The 27329-nt window shown below is 45.9% G+C and overlaps 2 protein-coding genes across 3 annotated transcripts; one reads left to right on the top strand and one right to left on the bottom strand.

The window, feature by feature from the left end:
• The first annotated feature begins 2541 nt into the window (after positions 1–2541).
• On the top strand, positions 2542–4220 carry LOC126531073 (putative nuclease HARBI1). 2 transcript variants are annotated; one of them, XM_055070956.2, is made up of 3 exons: positions 2542–2699; positions 2925–3046; positions 3324–4220. In XM_055070956.2, exons 1-3 carry the CDS (start codon positions 2570–2572, stop codon positions 4206–4208), a joined length of 1137 nt encoding a protein of 378 aa, XP_054926931.2. In that variant the 5' UTR covers positions 2542–2569; the 3' UTR covers positions 4209–4220. The 2 variants fall into 2 exon arrangements, with proteins under 2 accessions (XP_054926931.2, XP_050034417.3); XM_050178460.3 differs by having other exon boundaries at positions 2542–2732.
• A 12-nt stretch (positions 4221–4232) lies between these two features.
• Positions 4233–8595, bottom strand: LOC126531074 (uncharacterized). The gene is made up of 5 exons (XM_050178461.3): positions 8260–8595; positions 8097–8192; positions 7800–7847; positions 6914–6994; positions 4233–6192 (listed from the first exon to the last, which is right to left on the bottom strand). The coding sequence occupies exons 1-5, from the start codon at positions 8291–8293 to the stop codon at positions 5516–5518; spliced, it is 936 nt and encodes a 311-aa protein (XP_050034418.1). The 5' UTR covers positions 8294–8595; the 3' UTR covers positions 4233–5515.
• Between the last annotated feature and the right edge of the window lie 18734 nt (positions 8596–27329).

Genomic DNA, 27329 nt, shown 5'->3' with positions numbered 1-27329 from the left:
TACTGTGCCAGCATGCTTTGCATAGTTTATTATTTCAAGTTATATTGATTACTGTGTTTTCTTGCCAATTCTTGGCAAACAACACAAGCAAGGAAGTAGCTCACTTACACACATACTCCCTTTTGAGGAGCGAATTCACAGACACACGCACGCACACACACACACACGCGCACACAAGCCTCTACCACATGAGCAGCTTCCCGCGCTTTACACACTGCACTTCTTTTTATCCTTTGACACTCCTACTGCTAAGGCATAAAAAAGCCTTTGTGTGACCAGTCCCAAACTTATCAACCTACACTTCCAGCTTAAACACTGTCGACACAGCTGTCTAGCTTCCACAGTGCTCCAAACTGTAGTTACGAATTTCAATAGGGCTGTAGGCGACAGCTTTCGAAGGGCATGCAAACTACCCGGAGAGACCTAAAGCTTGTATATGATGTCTCTAAAGCACAACACTCCAAATTTTCAAAATTCATTAAAGCTCCTGAAGACAATTGCTATATACGTAAAACGTCTCGAATACCTACCATTCACAATTTCAGCGGTTGTCTGCATCAACGGAAATGTGGGCTAATGGGACATCTAGGTCATTAAGATTAGGATTAGTGTAATGGCGAAACACACTACCTGAATTCTTAATCATTTATTTATGCTCTGGATGTAACGCTCCTTTCACAATAACAATCAAGGATATCGATTCATCACGCAGAGGAGGGAAAAAGGAGGAAGCGTATACCTGACAATTTCCCACTGGTCCTCCCGAGAAACGGCGCCTCACAGCAGTTGTCCAGGGTGGCTTGAAACCAAACTCGGCTTTCAGGAGGGAACACCCCCTGCATCAAATTTCGAGAGTTTTATTGCGAGTAAAACTGTACCGACGTTACGCAATACATACGCACGCATGCAAAACGCACTCGCACGCACACACAAATGTATGCACTCTCAAAGGGCAGACAAAAAAGCGCGCACGCGCACATTGATAAACACAAACAAGCACACATACACGCTAACACGTGCACGCACACACACAACCCAAACAGAAACATGCGCGCGTGCACGCCCGCATACACAAACACGCTCACAAAACACGTAGTATGCAGTAGACACGCAAACACGCCGTCATATACAAACCGGCATGTACGCGCGTGTGTGCGCGCGCGCGCGCACACACACACACACACACACACACACACACAGCGAGCCGAGCACACGCGCCCACGCCCCCACCCCCCCCCACACACACAGCGAGCCGAGCGCACGCGCCCGCACACACACACAGCGAGCCGAGCGCGCGCGCACGCGCACACACACAGTGAGCCGAGCGCACGCACGCGCCCGCCCGCCCGCCCGCACGGACACACACACACACACACACACACACACACAGCGAGCCGAGCGCACGCGCCTGCGCAAACACACACACACAGTGAGCCGAGTGCACACACACACAGCGAGCGAGCCGATCGCACGCGCACGCACGCACGCACACACACACACACACACACACACACAGAGCGAGCCGATCGCACGCGCCCGCCCTGCCGCGCGCGCGCGCGCGCACACACACACACACACACACACACACACACACAGCGAGCCGATCGCACGCGCCCGCCCGCACGCACACACAGTGAGCCGAGTGCACGCGCGCACACACAGTGAGCCGAGTGCAAGTGCCCGCACACAGAAAAAGGGAGCCCAAAACATGCTGAAGGCGTCCGGCAAGCAGCAACAGCAGCACGGGACCGCGTCAGGGAGAACCAATACCGCGCCGATTCTTTCGAAACGTGGCAAAGCCAGTCTTCCTTTTTCTACGCGACGGAACAATGGCCGACCACATTTAACTTAAGTGCGAACGACCGTATTACAAGCCGCGCTGAACTTACTACAAGAGAATCGCATCTACGAACGTTCAAGCGCTGAGAAACAAAGCGGAACTATGCAGGTGCACCACGCCCGTTCTAGGTTTGACAAACATTAGTCACACGGGGCGCGATCGAGGTAGTTAACTTGCCCTACTACGAGCGCAGCTGCTCTTGCCCTCACATTTGTGAATTATGCTGCGAGATCACAGTAAGATACTTCTAGAACGAACAAAAACACGTAACCCACCAAAGCAATACCAAATAAATGGCCACTTGCCTTAACATTTCCATTATGGCAGTACTATACCGACCGCCGACACCGGGCACGTTGCAACTGCTCGTCTAAGCTTTCGTGGATCCATCTTCCAGTACGTACGAAAGCTTTGCTTTGAAGTGGGGCACGAGTAATACACAAAGCACGGGCCACATCTTTTTCTACACCGCACACAAAACTAATCACACGTTTAAAATTATTTCGCACAGCGGGAGACGCAAATACAGGTGAAATAGAGACAATGGGCACGTTAAGTTAGCGCGCTCCGAACTCCAAAGGAGCACGCTCGAGTGCGCTCGAGTGCGACGCCTTCGGAGCTTAACTTAACGGCGATTTTCGCCGACTGCTTTCGGGTGCACGAACGCGCCGTCTGGCGAATGTTACGTTGCTTCCGCATCCGCTATCGCTCTTCGCGCGCTTTTCGAAAATGGCCCCGCCGACCGTACTCCTTCAGTTGTTGTTAGACGATGAAGAGGTAGAAGAACTTGACGCGCGGCGACGGAGGCAGCAGCAGCGGCTTACCTATGCGATGCAAGCTGTCCGTGCTGTTCTCAGAGGTACCCTATCAGAGGATTTATTTCTGCTCCTCGGTATGCCGACTGATTACTCATTGCAGATCTGCTTCTTTCTGGGGTTTTACGCGCCAAATTCAGATCTGATTATGAGGCACGCTGTAGTGGAGGGCTCCGGATTAATTTTCACCACCTGACGTTCTTTAAGGTGCAGTACAACGCAAGCACACGGGCGTTTTTGCATTTCGCCTCCATCGAAATTTATTGCAGATCGCAAGAGGACAGAAAGCCGTATGATCCGAGGCATCCAGAATTATGTCATCAACGTTGTGCCCAGATACACAGACACACAATTCAAAGAGCACTTCAGGATGGACAGAAGCACTTTTGAGGTAAGTAGTCCTATCAGTTTGAAACAACGCACGCGGTTTAATCTGCGCGCCGTAACTGACGCCTCTGCTTTGCAGTCATCGACAGCCTGTGCATTTTTGCAGAAGGTCGCTGTACACAACACTGCGTTTGTTTCGCGAGGACCAAGTTAATGTATCAGATTTAATGTTGTAGCTAGTCTACTAAGGATATCAGTGCTCACTGCACGGTTCTTATTGATGATAAGCGCACTAAGTACAAGCTAGCAATCGTAAAACTGTGCTAGCTGTTGGCTTCCAGGTCCTGCTGCAGGTCACACAGGAGAGACTCACCACGGAAAGGACACCAAGGATACCTCTCCATACAAAGGTGTTAATGGCTCTGTGGTTGCTTGGCAACCAAGAGTCCTTCCGAGGTGTTGCCGACCGTTTTGGAGTCAACAAGGGCTTGCTTCACTACATTGTCAACAACATCATTGAACTTTGGGCAGGTGCAGCACCAGACTTTATCCAGTGGCCTTTGTCACTGCAGGATGTAGCCCACGAATTCTACCGAAAGTGGCGGTTTCCTGGAGTTGTCGGTGCTGTGGACGGTTGCCATATCGCTATCAAAGCCCCAGAGAAGGAGCAGGATGCTTATTACAACAGGAAAGAGTTCCACTCAATCATCCTGCAGGGGTGCTGTGATAGCAACATGGCATTCACCCATGTGCATGCAGGCTCTCCAGGAAGAATGCACGATGCCAAAGTGTTCAGTGCATCAGGCCTGGACAGGCTAGTAGAGAAGTTACCGGCAAACTTCCATATTCTTGGTGACTCGGCCTATGCACTGTCTGTCGGACTCATGCGACCTTACAGAAATAATGGCCATCTAAGTGCACAAGAAATAAAATTCAATGAAAGACTAGGTGCAGCAAGATCAGTAATTGAGCGTGCATTCGCACAGCTAAAAGGTAAATTCAGGCGGTTGAAATACCTTGACATGAAAGGCTCTGCACTCATTAGTAAATATGTGCTGGCATCATGTGTTCTGCACAACATCATTCTTATGTCAAAGGATTCCTTTGATTGTGAGAGCCTGGAGGAGGAAGGCGATGACGACGATCCATCTTTTGATGGGAACTCCACAGGAGTTTCGGAGAGCAGGGGCGCACTTAAGCGCCGAGCAGTAATGTTGGCTTTGTAGAAAACAGGCATGAAAACAAGCAGATACTGGCAGCTTCAGCATTTAAATGCTTGTATTAACCATTGTTTATTGCGTTTTGGTAAACAATAACAGTCGTAACAAAAAACATTTCATGTACTGTCCTCGAACATTTTTATGTTGTGAATTGTTGATATAAATAAAACACTTATGAAATAAACGGAGTACTTGCACCTCTATCATAAAGCAAAATATGAACACAAATGGCACTGCTTCGTGTATGTGACTAGTGTTTGTACTTCAAGTAGCATTGCTCTTTCATGTGTTTCCATTGAGATGTGCAGCAACATACATGGGAACAGGTGATTAGTCTGTATAAAATTCTTCAAGTCCTTACAAGATATACAATATCAGCATAAGGCACTACATAGAAACCACTTTCGTTCCCAGAAGGCTTTCTGTTGAAACAATGAGCAAAAGATGCTCTAAAAAAAACTTTTAAAGTGTTGGAACCACACGGCAACTATGTATGTCAATACCTATATATATACACAACATCAACACAAAGAAATGCAATGCCACAAGCAAGCAATTTGAGCACAAAACTATTTGAACCAGAGCAAGCAGCAAGCTGATTGCTTTGAGACTGCAAAAAAATAAAGAGGAGGCTGGCCAATAAACCAGGTGTGAAAGCATTGTGAAAGACAGCAACCACCAAGAAAAGTCTACTGCAACAGAAAGGTAGAGGGAGTAGTGTCACCGGTAAAAACTTCAGCACAAATCTATTTTGACACAGAGCCAAAAAAAAAAAAAACACTTCAAAATTGAACAAACGGCAAGCTGCCAAGTATGCAAACAAAAGTATTCTCTAGCATGAAAAGACAATACAGAAACCATAGCAAAGCACAAAAAGAAAAGGCAACCAGATCGGCAGAATAAAGGCTGTTGTCCATTTAAACAAATTGAGGTTTTTCACACCAGTATAATCCCATTTGAATACCGATCGGACACAAGTGACAACACACTTAGAAGTGCAGGTAATGCCTACTTATTGATCAGCAGTTTACTGAAATAAACTTGTTCCTATTTTATATTCAAAGTGAGTCATTCCTAAAAACCACATTTCTTGTTTTAGAAATCTAGAATTTATAAGGTTTATAGCATACACTCTGCACACTTTCTAAAACACTTTTCACTGACCATAGCAAAACAAAATTGTCGAATGTACATTCTGAGTGTGCATTCCAGTCAGACACCTAGGCTGCTGGCAGTAACGCAAGCCGAAAAAAAGAATAGTGTTCCTGTTTTTAATTAACTCCAGAAAATAACTGATTTAATTAATAAACATCTTAAATGGTGCTGTCCACAATGCGCTTTAGCATTTTTAGCTTCATTCTTTGCATTTTCAGTTGCTGCTTGTAACGTTGGCGTTCTTCATCCTGCCATGCCTCCATGTTGCTCAGGATGTCTTGCAACAGAGTTGCTGGTGTTTTACGGCGTTTTGCCTTGGCAGCAACTTGTGCCGCATTGTGTTGGGAGCAACGCTCATCAGAAAAACCATCAGTGTTCTCACCAGTGGCTCCATGAGTTTCCTGAGCCGGTCCCGAGAGCTGTACACCAACAGGTGACGTGGCTGATGTGGAGGGCTGCGTAGGCATACTAGATGAAATTGGTGCTTGGTACTCTGCACTTGAAGACAACAGGTTCTCCATCTCCCTGTAGAAGGGCCACTCCTTCCTATCCCTTCCGCTCTTCCGCTTGTGTTGCCGATGTTTATCATAGGTTCTTTTCAGACCCTTAAATTTCGTCTCGCAATCGGAGGCTGTTCTCAAATAGCCGCGCTCCCTCATTTCTGTGCTTATTTGAATCCAAATATATTTTCTCTTTTTCTTCCTGTCATGAAAATCTAGTATGTGACGCTGGTAGCTTGCAATCAAAAGAAGAACCTCAGCGTGGGACCAGTTTGTGGCATCCCTTGCTGTACCAGCTTCAGCACGATGAAAGCTGGAGCCTTCATTAGGGTCACCTGCAGAAATAAAAGTTTTAATGTCAGTATCTGTGACGAGCACTGAAGAGAAAACAGCCCATAACATGCCTGCACACAAAGTTCAATGTGGGCAATACTTCATATATTTTTCATCAGCAGTGACAATGGTCCAACAAGCGTCCAACATCTTCATGGCTCTACACTTGCACTTAACAAATCTTGCCTCCCGTCAGCTATTCGAGAGTAGAACAGTGTACCCACAGCTGTCATTCTCGAGCATGACGCAGCTAAATTTAGAGTGTCCTTATCATCAGCTTTTGTTTGACCCTCATCCTAAGTAGTCTTTCAATAAAAGCTTGTATGCCTCTCACTTTTTTTTAATAACATGTATACAGTGTTGGGATTAAAGAATGATTGTAATTTTGTTCCTCATTGTGCATGCTTTGCATCTCATTGCCTGTAATATTGTCGATACATCTATTATTCAACATTACTTTTATTCTTCTCAGTATCTGATTCCTTAATATCTTCTATAACTGTTATTACTACCCGTGATACTATTGACAGCAACTATATTATCTTGTTTCACATTAATTTGTTCAGCTGTTCTGTCAAATATTACATGCATGTTATGACATGTCCTTTGGTATCTCTTAACCCCCCCCTATGTAATGCCTTGTAAAAGGCCCTCTTTTAAGGGTACAATAAATGATGACGATGATGATGAGGTACACCGTTTAAAAATTATGTGTGGAATTACTGTTGTAATTGTGGTCACCCGCCAGGTCCCAGTCGGTACTATCGTCGGCCACCCAGAGGTCGTACTCATTCCTGTGGTCACCTGGGAAATAAATAAACATATGCTGCATGACTGCTATGTTACCATTTTATGAAGTGGCACTACTTAATGCTACAATAACAGAAAAAAGATATGCATTCAGTTTATCAATGCTGGGTGCAATATCTGCACACAAAGCCTCTAAAATGATAAAGCAATAAACTTAGGTTAAAATGTTCATATTTGATTTACTATAACAATGCTGGATTTAACAGCGAAATCTACCTCAGGAAACCTTGTTACAACTCAAGGCACACTGATCATGATTACAAAATCCTGGAGTGCTCTGCCACTTAGACGAACATGTATGCTAACTCATTTTTGTCAGACGAGTTAACCATTGGAACAGGCTGAATGAAAAGCAAGTGCACAGTGCAAGTGAAAATGTATTTTATTCCATGTTGTAACCCCCCTGCTCTAACGCCCAAACTATGGGCGCTGCAGCGTAATTTGTGAGTAAATAAATAATAAAAGCATACAATCCGCCAAAAGGCAGAAAAAGTGAGTGACAAGGCGGCCAATAAATTTATAGCGTCGCCAGTAATCAGCCCGACGCAGCGTGTTGATCAACTTTACTAAAGCTAGCAGAAAAAAACGTGCGTGTCAGTTTGTGGGAAGGTTTGGCAGCACACACAGCCTCACACGGATGCTACATTATAGTCACAATGTACTACACGTACAACAAATTATGTATATTAGGTGGACACAATGCCTTCGTGGAAAATTACGTGCTTACAGTGAAATGTGAAATGACAGGGCGAAAGCTGGGATATCGTGACCCCAAAAACTACCAGCAAGGCATACTCACGGCCTTCGTTTCCTGGCTCTGCAAGTGGCATTGAAGGACCGTTAGCACCTGGAAACAAAAAAAAAAAAAGGAAAACATATTTAGAGGACTCAGAATGTAAAAAGCAGACAAAGACGGCGCGATTACGTGCAGCGGTTAACTAATTGCGCAGACCGGGTGAACGATAACACAAAGCACTTCAACTGTCTTCTGGTTTATCCTAGTGAGTTATCCTTTACGTAGCTTGCGCCATTAGTCAACAACCGTCACAATGCACCGACTGGTCCTTGAAGATGTTCCTCTTTTATCAGTACTCACCGTCACCGAATATGTGCACTACGCCATCCAAGGGCAAAGACGCTTCCACCGATGTTACTTCAACTGCCCCAACCTCTTCCATGATAACATGAGGACCTGAAGAAGTCGTACACATGAATGTAGCGACGAGAAGGTGCCAAACTGCGACTATTCGGTTACGTACCTGTGCGTCTGGCAAGTAATGAACGTGCCGTCATTTTCGGTTCGCGCCAAGCTAAAACCGCGCCAACACGCCAAGTTTCCCTGCTTCAGGCGCCCGGCTGCGCGGTGGCGGGAGGAACGAGTGGGCAAGGAGAACGGAGTTGCATCAGTGGAAAGAGTAGGAAACACGTCATTTTTCCGGAAGCCGTAGCAGGCGCGCGCTCTCGCGCTCCGTTTCCAGGATGGTGCGCGTGGAGCGCGCTCCGTAATCACGCACCGGAAGTCGCTTTTTAGCCGTTAAGTTTAAAAGAGCGCACTCTGCTGGCTAGAGCGCGCTCGAGCGCCTTAACTTAACGCGCCCAATGCATTTCATGTAGCAACTAGCTGAGCAGCGAACGCAATGATGGCGCAGCTTCCGCCTTCCCGTCCTGCCGCGCGCCTATAGTTGTCCGTGACGCTACAGCGCCGTCGCGTCACCACTTCCGGTCGCTTTTCATTGGACAGGGGGCGGCCGCGTAGATTGCGCTGCGCCGAAGTCAGTCGAATTATTAAAAAAAAACGCCTGCTGCTATCTATTTATTCTGTGAGGTATCCTCATTCGCATGGCCGCCTATTCGCTGCTGTTTCGTTGTGGTCGCTAACTAGGGCGGTGAGTTGGTAGTTGCTACTACGTTTCGTGCCGAGCATTTTTTTTTGGGGGGGGGGGGGGCGCAGTCTGTGTCGCATCACTGTGGGTACAGCACCCAAATTGTGACCGTGAGGGAGACGATCGGCGCTCTTCTCTGCTGGTGGGATTAGATTACTCGCTGCGTCCGAACCAAGCAACCTTGCGAGGTCACAGCGTAGCTTCAGCGAGATTGTGGCTCGATAAAGGCGCTCACATCTTGGTCGTGCGACGGCGAAGTGTAACCATTGATGAGGCGACTGACGAATGCGTTTGTAAGAGCGTATGCTGTGAATAAGCAATTACAGCTTTGACGACACCAGCCTCTAATATATAGGCTGAGCCTTACAAACTGTGTCCGAGGATGCGCTTAGAAAGCAGATCAGTAGCTTAGTAAAACTCTGAATAACTTAGGCAACGTACGTGGAGATTCCGGTTTGAGAACTTCCAGCGGTATCTCACCGCTATAAATGTCTTCGTTATGGCTTCACTAAGCAAATTGTACATTGATGCCATTGTACAGCAGAGGCTCGTCTAACAGCACGTCCCTCTTTGTTCAGTAATGTATCCAGATGGATGGATGGATAGAACTTTGTTGTACATCTGGCAAGGTTTAACGCGACCCGGGCTCAGGTCTCCCACGGGGGCACCGAAATATTCGTGCAGAATTGGGCAAGTTGCTCGCGCGTTTTCATTCTGCTACTCCTGTTTGTCTTAGAAGTGTTTAATTGCGTGATAATATTACTCCGAGCCCAAAATATAGCGATAAATAAATTGTAAACGAAAGTGCGTACATTTTCTCGATGATACATTTTGGAATGGCCGTCATGCCAGTAACATCAGAATTCTAGAAAAACATCGACAGTCACTTAGGAATGCGAAATCTTAATGAATTCACGGATGTACACTTGCAATTATCCCGTGACCGTGATACGTCAGTTCATACATTGTCATGTGCCCTTCACAATTCTACCTCCATCTACCGTAATCCACCTTGCTGCAGTTTGTACGAACCTTAATCCACTTTATCCCACCCTAATTCACATAATTTCACATTATTTACCTATAATTACTCATAATTAACGTTGTTCTATTTACTACCTTCTGTATCACTACTGACGTCATACAAGACGCTGATGAGGTCACATTTTATTGACTTATTATACATAATTTCAAGGCCTAGTAGGTACAACAGAAAGAAGGGTGGAAAGTATACGATCTTTGCAGTGCAGGGCAAGAATAGAAAATCAAACTGTAAGACACTTTGAACAGCAATCTTGAATTAGTGGTGTCACAAATTGAGACTGTGGAGGCGAGAAGGCGGTTCCATTCAGTGGCTGTACTTGGCAAAAAGGAAAAATGGCACATCAATCTTGTGTTGATGGTCGATGCGAGACGAGATATAACTTGGTGGGGTGAAAATATTTTCTTTAAGAGAAGGGTTAAAGTACCATATTCTATGAAAAATACAGAGACGAAAGTACCTACGACGTAACCAAAGGTCAGGTGACCTAGTGTTCTTTTCATGGACGTGACGCTAGAATGACGTGAATAATTTGAGAGAATAAAAGGGCGGCGCGGTTCTGAATGCTTTCTGAACGCTTTCAAGGGAATTGACAAGATTGGCATGAGCAGGGTTCCGTATGGATTGTTGTTGAGGAGAACGCCAGCTTTCCTACCTGAAAGGCCATAAAATGCTTTCGCATTAAAAATGCAATACATACACTCATTGCTCAATGCGTGGACGTGTACACGTCACTCAAATTTATGCATCAATGCGTTCAACACCTTTCTTCGAGCAAGGTCACACCTTATGTGTGGTATACACACTTGTGATAGGGTGTTTTAGCCGAAAAGAGGGCTAAAAGAGCGTGGGCATGGGTGTAAATGCAGAAAGCACCCGTCTTAACACCCATAACGGTGTAAAAAGGTTTAGCGTGACCAGCGTGGGGATTAATGTATGCGCTGAACAAGCACTTCCGAGGGAAATGATGACACCTAGTTGCACAGATATTTTCGCGTAGCCTAACCTTCTTCAGGAAGGTTAGGCTACGCGTATGCATTTATTTATCGTGTAAGTCGGTGTGAGCACATGCATTACCATGGGGAGCGGTGATACATGCGGCAAAGCAGCCCCTTCGAGAAAAGTTATTGGACTTTGCTACGTTGACTTTTTATTCGGCTACTGGCATACTTTGTTTAAGGGGGCGGGGAGTTAATCAGTGCATATTCGCTAATTCATCACGTAAATTGGCGTAGACACATCCATTTGCAAAGATAGTAATGTTTGTGCCGAGGCAGCTCTTTTCACAGAAGTAAAAGGAGCTGGCGGTGCCGAATTTACTTTGGGCTCTAGGCTTTCTTTTTTTCTCGGGAAACTCAATCTGCGGATATCCGTTTATTCAAACCGCTAATCGGCGCATAAGCACGTGCATTACTCTTGGGAGTGATGCAAGTACCGGTACGCTGGGTGCGACAATAGTTTAACAGGCTATAGGCTTACCTTCTTTTCGGAAAAGTCTATCGGCGCATACCCGCATATTGGCAGCGTAACTATGCGTAATCCCTTGCACTTTGATAACGCGTGATGACTGCGCCTAACGAGCGCTTTCCGAAGAAGTGACTGGACCTGGCTGCGCCACTTTCATTACGCTAACGTATGTTTTTTTCGAAAGCGTGTATCTGCGCTTATCCTCTGATTTATCCCGTAAATCGGCGTAAGCACGTACCTTTCCAAAGGGAAGGATATGTGCGCCAACCAGCCTTCGAGAAGAGGGATAATACCTGGCTGCGCCAATTTTTAATGGCCTGTAGGCATAGCTGTTTTTCAGAGAAAGCCAACCCGTGCGTGCCCGTTTATTCATTGCAAGAATTGACGTCAGTACGTGCATTAGTATAGGGAGTGACGCATGCGCCAAAGCATCGTTTTTCATAGAAGTGTTTCTATTCAAGCGGGCCTATAGGCTTCATTTTTAAAACGCAGCTCGGTGGAGCCCGATCCTGTGGCAAGAGGTGGAGTCGGTGTAACCAAGCGAACGAGCACAGCAAAATATAAAAGAGCGTACGCGGAGCGCAGCGGGGGGTGAAAGACGCGAGAAGGAAAACGGAGGAGCGTGTAGCGGAACCATGAGGCGGAAAGCAGAGGAAGAGATATGGCGAAAGCTTGGGAAGAGCCGTAGTGCGGCGACGATGCCCACGAGATGGCGCCAGAGCAGCACGCGCCATCTAGGAGGTGTCACTGCAGCGGCTGCTCTGAATTGTGCCCACACGTCATGCATGCGCTGCCTCTCGCTATCTCAAGATTAGCGAGGCAGTCACGCCACAATCTCTGTTTGTATCGTAGTGCACGAGATAGATTGCGCACGCCAGCCAATATATTGCGATATGAAAACACTTGCAGAGCTGCGCTCAAATTTCGCATTGAGGAGTATCGTAATCGCCGGTAATCATTTTTTTATTCTGAGAAGGCCAATCTTTGCATATTCATTTATTCATGGCATGAAGTGACGTCAGCTTGTGCGTTTGCATTTGCAGTTATGTGCCGAACCTGCGCTTTTCAGAGAAGTGATTGTACCTGACAGCGATGACATTGTTACATGCCATCGGGTCCCCTCTCTTTTATTTTTCGGGAGAGCCAGCCGGCGCATATCTAATACCATGAATTGAGGTGATCACGTGGGTTAGCATGGGTAGTGATAAATGGGCCGAACCAGTGCCGTTCAGAGAAGTGACTTCGTGACAGTCTTACCTTTTTTTCAAGAATGACGATTTGCGCCAATGCGTTTACTCATCACGTAAAGCGGCTTCAGCTCGTTCGAAGGAAGTTCGTCAGCGTCCGTAAAAGGGTTTCAGACGCACCACGTGGACCACTTCAGATCGTGCGCGGCGCCGCTGTGAATGCGAAATTCCGTCTGGCACGACCTCATAGTCCAGTGCGCCAATACGTGGAATGACCTTGTAGGGTCCGAAATAGCGGCGCAATAGTTTCTCACTCAGTCCTCGTCGGCGTATCGGTGTCCAAACCCAAACACGATCGCCGGGCAGGTACTCGACGAAGCGTCGTCGGAGGTTGTAGTGTCGGCTGTCGGTCCTCTGTTGGTTATTGATCCGTAGGCGGGCGAGCTGTCGGGCTTCTTCGGCGCGCTTGAGATAGCTAGCGACGTCAACATTCTCTTCGTCAGTGACGTGGGGCAGCATGGCGTCGAGCGTCGTCGTCGGGTTCCTGCCGTACACCAGCTTAAACGGCGTGATCTGTGTTGTTTCTTGCACCGCCGTGTTGTAAGCGAAGGTTACATACGGCAGGACCGCGTCCCACGTCTTGTGCTCGACGTTGTTGATGTGCTTGAACTCTTGGCTGAAGTTGGTTAGCATAACTTCCACTTGCCCTCCGTGGAGTCGAGCGATCCCTCTTGCGACGCAAATTTCACGGTCGAGCAGTAGATGTTGGTCGCCCTCGATGACGCCTTCTACGTCAGCGGGTGTTTCGGTGCCGACGGAAATAATAATGCTGGAGCGCGGCGGGATGCTCACTTGATCTTCGAGCACACTCAAGGCGTGGTGACTACGACAGCTCTCCGGCGGTATCGCTTGATCTTGCGACAGCGTTATCGATTTCGACTTCAGGTCGATGACTGCGCCATGTTGATTCAGAAAGTCCATGCCGAGAATGACGTCTCGTGAACACTGTTGGAGGATAACGAAGGTGGCAGGGTAAGTCCGGTCATGAACGGTAATTCTTGCCGTGCAGATCCCAGTCGGCGTAATCAGGTGTCCTCCAGCGGTCCGAATTTGAGGGCCTTCCCATGCAGTCTTAACTTTCCTCAACTGGGCGGCGATGTGTCCACTCATTACGGAGTAATCGGCTCCTGTGTCTACTAAGGCGGTGACTGTGTGGCCGTCGAGAAGTACGTCGAGGTCGGTGGTTCTTCGTCTTGCGTTACAGTTAGGTCTTGGCGTCGGATCACGGCTGCGTCGTGTTGAACTGAAGTTGGAACGTCGCGTCGTCAAGTAGTCTTTCGTCGGTGTAGTCTTGGCTTCCTGATTTCGTCGGGACGGTGGCGTTTCGTCATTATGTCGTCTAGATGGTCTCTTCGTCGTCTTCGACGGCGGCAGAGGATCTTCGTCAGTTCGACGAACAGCAACCGCACCTCCATCGGTTGCTGCTTTTAGTTTTCCGGATATGGGCTGGCGGACCGGCCTCGGACTGGCCCAGTGTATGGTCGGCGTTGCGGCGACAGGTAGCGGCCTGGTGACGGGGAATGGGAAGGTCGTCGAGTGCTCCATTGAGTGGCGGCGAGGTAGTCGGCGATATCGCAAGGTCGTTCGCCAATCTGTGGCCGCGGCGCGTTAACGGCGAAACCTCGCAGTCCCATCTCCCGGTATGGACATCGTCGGTAGACGTGACCCGCTTCTCCGCAGCGGTAGCACAGCGGGCGGTGGTCAGGAGCGCGCCATACGTCTGTCTTCCTCGGGTAGCTTCGCTGGGCGACGGGTGGGCGTGCTGGCGGCGGGGGTGGTCTACGGAATTGCGCCGTTACAGGGCGCGATCGCGGAGGAGGACCTTGACGGCGTGCGACGGCGGCGCAGGTCATCGCTTCTGGCTGGGGTTGCGGTAATTGAGGTTGCAACTCCGGAACTCCAAGCGACCGCTGAACCTCATCTTTGACGATGTCAGTGATTGAGGCCACTTGAGGCTGCGACGACGGGAAGATCTTCTGAAGCTCCTCTCGTACGACTGCCCTGATAGCCTCGCGCAGGTCGTCGGAGGCCAGCGATTGAACGCCGGCATAGTTTGTAGAGTTGGTGCGGCGGTCGAATTGCCGGTTTCGCATCTCGAGTGTCTTCTCGATGCTAGTGGCCTCGCGAAGAAACTCGTCGACGGTCTTCGGTGGGCTTCGTACCATACCGACGAAAAGTTCCTCCTTTACACCACGCATCAGTTGCCGGACTTTCTTTTCCTCGGACATTTCCGGGTCGGCGTGGCGGAATAGGCGGCTCATTTCTTCCGTAAAGATGGCAACGTTCTCGTTTGGTAGCTGCACTCGGGCGTCCAGCATAGCTTCAGCCCTTTCCTTGCGCACGACGCTTGTAAAGGTGCGCAGGAAGCCGCTACGAAACAGGTCCCACGTTGTCAAGGTCGATTCCCTGTTCTCAAACCAAGTTCTGGTGGCGTCTTCTAAGGCGAAGTAGACATGCCGCAGCTTGTCGTCGGAGTCCCAGTTGTTGAACGTCGCGATGCGTTCGTAGGTCTCCAGCCATGATTCCGGGTCTTCAGTCGCTGCTCCATGGAAAGTTGGTGAGTCCCGAGGTTGTTGTAGGATAACGGGCGACGCTGGGGCAGCCATTGGGGTTGTCTTGACCACGATCTTCTTAGTCGTCTCAGGTAGAAGTCCGTGCTCTGGGGGCAGTCCTTGCAGTCTGCGGCTAGCACGCTGGTCTTGGGCGATGTTGGTTCTGTCCTCGGGCTTCGGGCTTGGATCGCGGCTTTGCGGGGGCGTTCGGTACATGAACGCACAAGCACCTCCACCAGATGTCACGTGGTGGTGACGTTCAAGAACACAGTAGCAATACTGTGATTAAGGAAACGAGCGTTTTATTGGGCGAACCTGTGCCCACAAAAACAGGCGACACTTATAACACAACGATAGCGGCGAACACGGTCGGCGATCGTCGAAAATCTGATCAGCGAGTCAAGCGCGTCGGCTTTTATACAGCAGTCGTCGAATGTTTCCGACTAATCGTTCAGACCCGCGTACCTTCTACAAAGTTCTACACCATTCGCGTCACGCGATGAAATCAGATAACACAACGTTCGGCGACAACAGACAGCCGGGTAGAAGCATCGATAACTTTCCAGAAACTTCGGATACATCCAGGCGCGTCCCGCGCTGTGCGATTACATTTGTTAGGTGGCGAAACGTGGTCACCCGATAAAGATAAGTACACGTGTCAATATTTTGCAATCACATGACATATTCGTGACTTCTAACCCCTGCACACTACATATTTTTGTTTATGCGATTTTACAAGCGCAGTAAATTTACGTAATGTTTAATGCATCTGTGGTTGGTCTAGTCCCATTGCACGTGTAATTATCTTGAGTGTACATCTTGTATATGCGTTCGGGAAATAAGGTTCCCTATGTATGAGTACGGTATAAACAGGTCATCTGCTCTACCATCTGAGTTTTCGCGCAATGCTTCTTTAGTGGGCTGATGATCCTTTTGAGATTTGATGATCCGAAAGATACGTTTCTGCAGAAACATAATTGCACAACAAGATGCTTTCAGAAAAATAAAGATATGAAGACCCAACGCACAACTTGGAACCTGTGAAGGGGTTAATCAAATGCTATAAATTTCCCATTTCATTCCTGCCTCTTTGGTATGAAAGAAAGAGGCGTGCGCTCGTGTGCTCTAGCGCACCCAGGATATGCAGTGTGATACATGCGGCGACAGTCTCAAAAGAATGAGTTCGCGTTGGCATGGAAAGTACGATTGTGGCCTAATGGTTACAGCATCGGGCAGATGTGCTGGGGGACCGAGGTTTGATCCCACCATTGGGCAGTAGTTAAGTATTTTTTTTTAGTATAACATGTTCGGCAAGGCAGCAGCGCCCAGCCACGGTCGGGGTAGACTGGCAGTGCTCGAAAAGAAAGCTTCGCTTTGAAACTAATTATTGAGAACGCGGGGAACAACGCGCTGCAGCGATGACAGGCCACGAACATGTCCCTTGTACGAAGAAAAATGAATGTATGTTGCCTTATTTGTAAGGTTCTGAATAGTTCAACAATATGTATTTAGTTACGAGGCATGCATGGCGGGGGGGGGGAGGTCAAGTAGTAAACAGTTATAGAGCGAGCGTTTCCTTTACTGGAATTGGAGGAGGGGGAAACTCCTTTATTCAAGAGAAATCCGGGGCTTTGATGACGGTCGCTTGCTTGCGGTTACCCCTTCCGCCCAGATGGCGATTGATTTTTGTGCTTTTTCTTTAAGGGACCGTATTAAGATCTCCCATGTGGTTTTTGAGGGAGCTGGCAGAAGCTCTCTGGGCGGGGGAAGGCCATTGCATTCCCAGAGGATGTGGCTTTGTTTCACTGTGGTGTTTCTTTCGCAGCTTTTGCATATTGGGTCAACAACCTCTCCATTTGTGAAGATCGCTACGATGAGGAGTGGTAAGGGTGTTTGAATTCAGCGGAGGACAATGACTTGCGCTCTCGTGAGGTTGCTGTGCGGTACAGGGTATAGGAAAACGTAAAAAGGCTCAGCCACTTCAGGAGTTGCATTGGTCAACCCTCACCTTTCCGAGGAGTTAAGTGGAGTAGAATTAAAGGTGATTTCCACACTGGAATGGAGTTGGAATTGAATGAAGGGCCCCACTCCGCAACAATGATCCATGGCTACCTCGTTCCTTTTCTTACCATTTACCCGGGAAGCTTTACAACTTCACAGAAGGCTGCAGGCCCCAGGTGTTCTTGCCACTGTTGTGGAAAGATCACCATGCAACTCTACCGCATTCCTATGCTAACCGACTGTCAAGCCATCGGAAAGTAACGGCGACGCGTGACGCAATTTTATAAATTTCGTGGACATTTCGAGTGCGTCACGGTGCCGGTGACCTGAAATGTAGTTAAGCGTGCAAGGAGAGGCTCTGGCATCTGTAGACAAACTTGAGTCTTGAGCCCTATTGCAAAGTTATGTGCTGATTTAATATAATGGATGCACAAAATTTCACATTTTTATAAGTCGGCTAAGCCTTCTCTAAGACAGAGAAAAAGTCATCTCTAAGGAATCAAAAAAGTCAAGAAGGTGGTTTGCGAAGTTGTAAACACGAAATCACCTAAATCGACAATATGTGCTTACGCTGCTTTGTAGACTCTTCGTTTCCAGTACGTTTGTCTGAGCTCCAAAAGCCGTAAGTGTATTAACAATTCTCTCTTCGGAGAGGCAGCCTCGGGGCGCACAACATTATCGGAGTGAGTGACACGGACCTGAAACCGCGATAAGTGTCGGCGGATAAAGAAAAGCAGGCCAACCAGTGCACAAGACAAAGACAAGAAGAGTAAAAAAAATCTAAAGCAGTCGATAAGCCCCGAGAAGTAAAGAGAGAAAGCGGGAAGTGGTAACGAAGGGTTAGCAGCAACCAAACGAAAGCAAGGCCCAGAACGCCTCCGGGAAGGCGGAGGAGGCGACATCTTGGGAGAAGGACCGAAAACGGCGGCCCATCGTAATATAAGAGGAGCAGATGGACGCAAACGACCAAAAGAAATTTCCTCCCAAACGAGCAGTTTGACGTCTGCCGTCTAGAAGCAGAATCTCTGGGGACCCATGTCTTCATGATAGATGACCAAGAAATGCCATTACTCGGATATTAAATGTCGCTCAAAGCCGGGCCCTTGGGGTGCTTTCTGTTTCATCGATTCTTATCTGCAGCACTCTATCGTATCAATCAAAGAATGACAGGCCGAAGGCGCTGACACTCCTTCTAATGGTCACCACTTCTCTGCTAGGCGTGTCTGTGGCCAAAGACGCGCAGCGTAGTGTGGCTTTCTAAGTAGCAAAAAAAAAAAAAAAAGAGATGGAACAAACACGTAGAAAAGGAATTTCTGAACCTCTTTCTGGGAGTAATGCTAGGAGGTGAACTTCCGGGTTGTGCGAAAAACGAGCGAACAAAGAGCGCAGCTATGTTTGTTTACGCTTTGTCGTTTGGAGATCTTAACGTGTTTACAAGTTCGACGAGACAAACTTTCCGGTAGAGCGGATTCAACGTCTAGTGCAGAGTTACAGCGCATGTTAAGAGCTCACATCCACAAAACAGACCGCAGATCTACATATGACAGTTACGTATAAATTTTCTATGGTAGTTTAGCTCCATCCGAAATTTTTACTAGCTAAGTTATTTCTATGCTTTTATATAGGCATACCAGCTAGCTGTAGAGAATGTGCGACGTCCTCACTACGTCGGTAGTCTACAGGCAAACAAAGTGTAACAGTGAAAGTATGCGAAAGCCCCAACTTGGAAGTTATACCTTGAGTAAGGTGTTCAGTGCGGAGAGACCTCAATTTTGTTCTACATCTGCTTTTTCAATGCACCATATCTTGACATAACTCTGAGCTTTACGCAAAGAGAGTCTTCCTGGAGTACTAAGGAGCCCGTCTGGTTGTCACTCACCATTTCTGTTGAGAAAAAGCTTTTTATTACATTATGAGACACTGTAGAAATAGACCATTGTTGTACAGGTTGTCCCAATATTTAAAAAAATAATAATATACACAGCACTCGAGAGACTAACTCTCGTATTCTGATACAAGTTTCGACTCGAAGCTTATCCTCCACTTCTCCGAGTTGAATTCAGCGCCGCGCTCGTCTAAGATGCCGCGCTCCTCGGGAATTATCTTGGGATACCAATTTAATAATAAAAATTGGGGCCCTGGGTTAACCCCCTTTCTTCCCGTGGGGTATCAATGTAGCATAGTGACGACTCGTGCCGGGGGGTGGCGCTACCATCCATTTTCTAGAGTCGAAATTGAGTGCTGGTTGAGTGCTGTCTATAGCAATGTTGTGGAATACGAGTAAGAAATATAACAAAAAACAAACAAAAAGGAATGAACAAAACAAAGGAAGTAAGAAAAAAGTACCGAGAGTATAGAGTACAAACTAACTCAAACATATCCTGCTACACAATATGCACAGTCACGGCGTGTTGTATAAGCGACATGTGAATGCCCAGTGCCAAAATGCCTCACGAGAACAGTGTATATCTGCACAGTCATTGTATGAAAAACGGAACAAGCAAGAACCTTGCGTATAGCTGAAAATAAAGCCCAAAGAATGCTGCACGTTCTGATAAACGCACACTTAATAACGTACAGGGCGCATTAGCAATGAATAGTCTTTCAAAGATACTGCATGAAGTCAGTGTCGATCCGAATTTCGCGAAGAGGTGCGACCACGCGTGTTGGTATTTTTTTTTTTTTTGTCAGGGCCGCCAACCAGGGACCAAGAATCTTCTCCACAAAAAACATAAATAAAAAAAGATCCTAATCCACCCTGTTCTCTCAATGAGCCAATACTAACAATATCTTGTGACTTATGGGAATGCGCTTGGCTGTTTACTATCTCTTAAAACTTATTTTCCTCTTTTCATCAAGCTGGGCATTATGGCGCTTATGTGCACGGCAATATTTTCACAAAAGCGCAACGTCATCACTCACAGTGCTTCACTGCTTCATTCAAAGATAGAGGCCGCCACTAATTAGTCACCAGAAACACGGCTACCAAGCGATAACAAGTGAACGCTGCTATATCAGTTATTTACAGCTACCATGTGAGTAGCAGGTTGGTTTTCTTGTACCAGAAATAAAACCCGCGGATCTAACCCCACCGGGAAACCCTTCCTTGTGTAGCTTGCAGTGATTTGGTGAAGTTTCACATTGCCAACTAGATTGCTAAGTCTACAAGAAGAACGCTCGCCAATGGCTTTGAATGGTTACCTAGGCCGTATGAAGCGGAAGCAGCATACCACCATGTGGTTCCACAGTGGATATAATGCACAAAGCGTGATTCACTATATCTGTCCTAAAATAAGGGCGCGTTTAGCCGTGACAACCTGCATATAGACTTATTTCTCTCGCGTTGCTGTGCAGCCAAAATGAAGTCCGATCTAAAAATAAGGAGCCTAATATTTCAGTCATTAGCTGCAATAATAAAAAAAATTAACGTCTTTGTTCGCGATCTGCTAAGTTACCTTAACATACTTACACATGCTTCACTACTTCAGCTGTGTTCAACAACTGCAATAAAAACAGCCCAAAGAAGCATAGGAGAATGTTGACTTCAGAATATCAGTCCTAAATTGTAAGTCATCCCTGATACCAACACCGATCGTCATTAGGATGCTAAGATGATGGAAAAGAGCACTGCTAACACAGGTAAAGGATTCATGAATGATTAATTTATCTCTGTCTTCTGAGCACCTGCAAGCGATCCCCGTACTCTGTGAGCAAATATTTTATACAGTGCTTTTTCTTTTGCGCACAGTGCAATAATCACTGTTGTACTGAAAATAATAAAAGCTGACAAAAAGCTGACACATAATTTGATAGATTAACACAGCCAAGTAGAGGCAACGCACAAAAAAGAGCTTGCAGCAGCAAATTTACCTATGCTGCAAGAGGCAGCGGATCGAAGCCTAGCCGTCCACGACTGATGCATCGACAGCCAAACTTGCGTCATAGAAGAGGAAACGTTAGCGTGCGTTCCGTAAAAGAAAAGATTTCTGACGCAGTAAAAGTGGTATTCAAAGTTGAAAAAAAAAGCAGTAGAAAGGCGAGCAAACACACCCCAATCCCAAACAGCCGCGCACATGGACACTAACTCTGGTTCCGACACGCGAGAGTATCATTCATCATTCAGCTGGCACGCTTCCCCTGGCACTGCAATTCTGCGGACATGTGGGTCAGCGGCTAATGTGCGCCATGCGGGTTGGAGCGACCACCGCCGCCCACCTAATTATCAGGTGACTTCCTTTCTGCTCGGCACAACTTTGTCACGAAGGTACGGACGTATTCATCTGTGTCCCGCACGATACGTGCTCCCAGGCGAGAACGTATGATCCACTTTGCGGTGAAGCGCTGGCTGGCTGCGACATAAAACAGAAAGACATAAAAGCGCGCTTTATCTAAAGAAAGAAAATGCGCGAGGTATACGCACACGCACACACACGTACCCGCCATGGTGGCGTAGTGGCTTTAGCGTTGCGTTGCTAAACCAGAGGGCGCGGGATCAAATCCCGACGAAATGCAACCACGCCCGTATGCCGTGCATTGGGTGCACGTTAAAGAGCACCAGGTGGTCGAATTAAATCCGGAGTTCCTCACTACGGCGGGCGTCGATGATATCATGCTTTTTTGCACGTAAAATCTAAGAATTTAATTTTTACCACGCGCACCTAATGTTGAGGACATTTATTCCGGCTGCTCTGTCATATTGCGTGTTTTGTTACTGTAACTGTCAGACACGATGAGCCCCCATGTACATTTAGGTGCATAGGGAAAAATTTATTTCAGTTCGATGAAGGGGTTGATGAATATTGGAAGCTTCAAATGTAAATGTGTGTATGTATGTATGCTTTATTTCCACAAAAACTAAATACAGCTTTGCGGGGGTAAAGTGGGAAAAAAAGCTGCTCGTAGCAGCTTGACCAGCCCCAAATACCCTTAATACAAAAAAAGAAGGGAGCAGCAGAGCGGAAATACAGTTTTCCCAAGTACTTACATATTCAAGCACTACAACATATCATGAATACGCATCGCACATCAGGCGAGGAAGAAAATACAACAAAAGCAAGATGTGAGCAAGCAAGCAAAAACAAAATCTCACTGCACTTCAAAAGCATATAGGCATTGTACAACTCACATATGAGAGAAAAAAATCAAGAATATAATGAGGAGAACAAGTTGCAATATCAATTTTATTAACAATGAGATCGTTTAATAACCGAGGTAGCCTGGAGCACAGCATTTGTGATCCATAGTCTGTGCGCGATTTTGGTACGTGCCAGTACTCTGGCTTTCTTGTGCTGTATGGAGTTTCGTGTGGTTTTAAGTTAGCCATAAAAGTAATGTAGTTTATGTTCTTTTTCTGTTCATTTTTATACGCAAGCACTAAACGATACATTAAAAGGGCCTGTACTTACGGTGTGTTAAGTTTATGAAATAAATAAGCTGAAGGGAAATCGTATGGTTTATTACAAATAGCGCGAAGAGCCTTCTTTTGCAGTATGTACAGCCTGTTAATATTTGTGTCAGAAGTCGTAGCCCAGACAGAACAACAATAATTTAAATAGCTGAGAAAAAGTGAATTATATAACATGCACTTAATAGAGTGAGGAAGATAGTTCAAGGAATAAAATATTCCAGTGATTTGTGAAAACTTACTAGCAAGAAAATCTACATGGCTCGGCCACGTCATAGTATGATCAAAAAATACACCTAGCGATTTTACCGAGTGTACAAGTTCAATTTTAGAATTGTTCATTAGCAAATCTTCCTCTAGAGTAATTTGCGTGTTCTTCGCGCGAAATAACACCGCCTTAGTTTTTTGCGAATTAATAGTCAAACCATTGTCAAATGAGCATGTGTATAGTTTATTCAAAACTGCATTAGCTCTTATATTCAATTCGACAGGGCGGTTAGATGAAAAGAATAACGTAGTGTCATCAGCATAGATTACGTAACGCGTATCAACATCAATGTTTACTAAATCGTTAATAAAGATATTAAAGAGGAGGGGCCCTAAAATACTGCCCTGGGGTACAGCTACATTGACCGACCGAAATTCAGATTTCAAGCTGTTTACTTGTACAAACTGCTTTCTATGACCAAGATACGACCTAATCAAGTCAAGTGCATTGCCGCGTATAGGGTAGTGGTTTAACTTACTAAGCAAGAGATCATGATTTATAGAATCGAAGGCTTTTGAAAAATCGACAGATACTACCAATGTTAGCAAACGTTCCTCAGAATTATTTAGAATTAGTTCTTTCTGTTCAAGCAAAGCTAGCTGTGTTGACATATTTTTCTGGAAAGCGTACTGATCCTTAGTTATCAAGTTGTGTTTGTCCAGAAAGTCTGATATTCTGCAAAACATTATTTTTTCCAAGCACTTCGAAAATATAGGGAGAATAGACACAGGTCTATAATTAGGTAAGGCAGTTTTGTCACCTTTCTTGAACAATGCAACTACTTTTGCCATGTGAATTTTATACGGGAACACACCGGTAGAACGGCAGATATTATAAATATGGGCTAGTACTGGAGCGATTATATCTATTACAAATTTCACAGGCTTGATTTTTATGTTATCAGCATCGCAGGAATTGCTATTGTTTAGTGCGGAGAACCGTAAAATTACTTCTGAAGTGTTTGTGGGACGCAAAAGAATTGAATGCACACAGTTCGTTGTAATAAAACGGCTGGCGTTTTCATTCACATTGCGTTTAGGTAGATTAGTGAAATAATTATTAAAACAGTCGGCCAACTTCCCGTGAGGTATGTTTGCTCCATCGGAAATTATAAGCATCCCTGCCGCTGAATTGGGCATTCTATTCAGCAAAGAATTAAGCCAATGCCATATCTTATTGCTGTCATGGCTGCAAGATGCGAAGGATTGCTTATAAATTGTAGTTTTCGCACCACGTAATTCCTTAGTTAAGCCATTTTTAAATAATTTAGACACTCTTGAATCATCAGGATCCCGAGATGTGATGAATTTATTGAATAACCTAGCCTTTTCTTTTATCTTTTTAAATAATTGAATAGTTACCCAGGGTTTACGTATCCTTGATGGAGCGGATACATTAGGAACGGACGGAAAATGTTTAACATAATAAGAGGTGAACGTTTTCAGAAAAGCACCGTAAGCGCGATCAGCACTTGGAGCAGCAACACTGTCCCACACTACGTGACGTAAGTCATCGCGAAAACACTCTAGCCGTTCCTCAGTTATAATTTGCGAGAAGCAAACTCGTTCTGGTGATCTTTTATTTTTCCGTTTGACAGTGAGGAATACCGGCATGTGATCACTCAAGCTGTATGAAATAGTGCCACAGTGAACACGGTTTGATCCGTAGTTAGTAATAAACAAGTCAAGGCATGTGGACGTATCACAGGTAATTCTGGTAGGAGTGTTGATAACATTGGAACACCCATCCGTTTTTAAAAGCAATTCAAAATCACGTGTAATATTGCAGTCAACCAGCATGTTTATATTGAAATTGCCACCACAAATCAATTTATACTGTAATTCAACAATGTATTTTTATAATTTCTAAAAAAAAGAAAGAAAACCTTGGAGATTACCTCGCGGTGGTCTGTAGACAACAGAATAAACCGTGCGCGCATGTAATACAGTCAATACCCCGTAGTCATCGTTAACACAAGAAAATTCTTGAACACAGTTGAGATTAAATGAATCGCACACAATTAGGCTAACCCCGCCATCACGCGAGTTCATTCTTGATATTGCAAAGCACTCGTACTTTGGCGGACACCAGGGGACCGTACAATCACTGTACCACGTTTTAGAAAGCATTATGAAATGAAAGCGAAAGTTTAGGGTGCTGAAAAAAATTTCAAGTTCATCCTTTCTATTTTTCACTGACCTGCAATAGATATGTATGCATCTAATCAATCCACCGTTCTTGAGCTTGCATTATCATGAAGATCCGACGAACACATTTTGTTCGAGTGCCCCAACATCATCACTTTAACTACAACTTGCTTTCGCTCCTATGCTTAAAAACGATCTCATCCAGATCTGCAGGCGACTTTATCAAGTGTGCGCGATCGCCCTCACTCTTTCTTAGAGACACTTTTCCAGCGCGGTGCCATGCAAAGCGGAAATTATTTACACGCGCCCATTCTTTCGCAGCTCTTAGGAGCACTCGATTCTGCGCAGTTAGGTTTTCCGTAATAAACAGTCCATGCTAAGCACCTGACAAAATCCTCTTTTTGTTTAGCCATTGTTCCCTTATTTACTGGTTGGAAAAGCCTATGATAATGCTGGGAGGCCTGTCGCCTCTGGTCTGAAGCCGGTGAATCGAGGTAACAGTTTGTTCAGTCAAAGGGGCAAGTTGCAGTTTTGATGCAATGACATTAATCTTATCTATAAGACACTCGTTGTTGTCTTGATTAACACCGTGAACCTCAATATTTAGTTTTCTGCTGTGGTACTCCAAGTTCATTTATCGAGGAGCGCACTGAAAGCAATTCTGCGCTCATGTATTGCTCCTCTAGTATGCGAACTTTGTTCTTGAGCGCCTTTAGTTCATTGTCATGCTTTGCAACGGCCTCAAGAATTTGTCATACTTGGTTGATAACAGACTCACCGATTCCTCAATATTGTTTACCGTTTGCTTGAGGGGCAGTATTTCATCAAGTTTCCTGCTTATCTCGACCAGCATCGTGGCTATTTTGCCATCAGTTTCCTTTGGCACAGACGAGCTCTGTCCTGCTTTGCCCCTACAACATGACGAGCAACGCCAAGATTTCTGATAGTCTTCCCCTTTACACCGGTACGTGCTCTCAGAAACTCCGGAGCGTGCAGTTCTAATATGATAAGCTGAACACTCGGAGCATTCCATAAATTGGTCATCGTCCTTAAAGGCACTGCGACACTTTCTACACTCCGATTCACTTGAAGGACCCATGACGACAAATTGCAATCATTGATTATATAAATGCAGTAAAATAAGGCACAAGTTTTAATCAGAGATTGTTCAATGGCAGCAGCAACAAGAAAAAGTACGACCGAACGTGTACATAATTAACAGAAAAGACCATGTGTAAGAAGCACAAACCTGTAAAAGGTTGCAGAGCCACGTTAGATTGCCGTCTGTATTCCGCTGCCGCTGCTGCCAAATGACCAGGAGAACACAGCCCAACCCATATAAGTAGCAGCAGAAGGGGACACTTGTGACCTATCCGCAGGATGCGCGTGATTGACAGTGAAGGATAAGCCAGGCGCCAGGTAGATGAACCAGTCTCTAGGCACGAGGAGTAGCAGATTATCTTGCGCATGCTCTTTCCATCGAAGTGGTCCGGCAATCCTGTCTTCAGATCAAAAAGATGGCCCCAAGCCGGTAGGCGAGCAGCAGAGAAAAATCCGTAAAAGGTTGCAGAGCCACGTTAGATTGCCGTCTGTATTCCGCTGCCGCTGCTGCCAAAATCGAATGCTATACTCGGTTTCATACGTCGCGTGCACCGCTGTGGAATCTACACAATAAGTTCGGTAATCAATACATATTACTCCACGTGTTTCTTGGTGGCACATGTTCGCACAAGCCTCCACGTGAAGGCGCCGCAGCGCACTGAAAATGAAAAAAAAGAGAAACCTGACAACGAAATGTAAAAAGTCGTATAAGACAGTTTGCTTATTTTTAAGAAGTAAAATATTTTTCGTTTATTACCAAGCCTAAACAAAGAACAATTTCGTATACTCGCTGGCAAAAAACACCGAAATATCTTTTTATTTTTATTGTATGACCTTACCAACATCAAGAACTCTTGCTGTTGAGCCTCCACAGCGTTGTACGTTATGTGCATAAAACCGAGTGCACGCAACTGTTGGCAATCGTATTTCAAATGTAACTTTTCATTACTTTCCGATATTCAAAAGTAAAACGTTTCGCAACAACGGAATATTATTGTTTGGATACTGTTGTCCATCCGCTACAAAAAGTTTTGCAAGTTATTAGAAGTGAAGAACGACAAAATGTTGGATCGCAGCAGGAACAAAATTAGTAATTATATCTTTGTTTTACTGGCGGCAGCGTACATGACAACCTTCTACTCCTGATTGCAGCGTATCACCTATTCTATTTGGTAGCCTAGGAACGCAGCGGTTATATCTTTTACGCTACAACCCAT

The sequence above is a fragment of the Dermacentor andersoni genome, chromosome 5, assembly GCF_023375885.2.
Source record: "Dermacentor andersoni chromosome 5, qqDerAnde1_hic_scaffold, whole genome shotgun sequence".
NCBI classification, from domain to species: domain Eukaryota; kingdom Metazoa; phylum Arthropoda; class Arachnida; order Ixodida; family Ixodidae; genus Dermacentor; species Dermacentor andersoni.
Note: the sequence above shows the minus strand (reverse complement) of the source record. Positions and strands in the feature narration are given on the sequence as shown.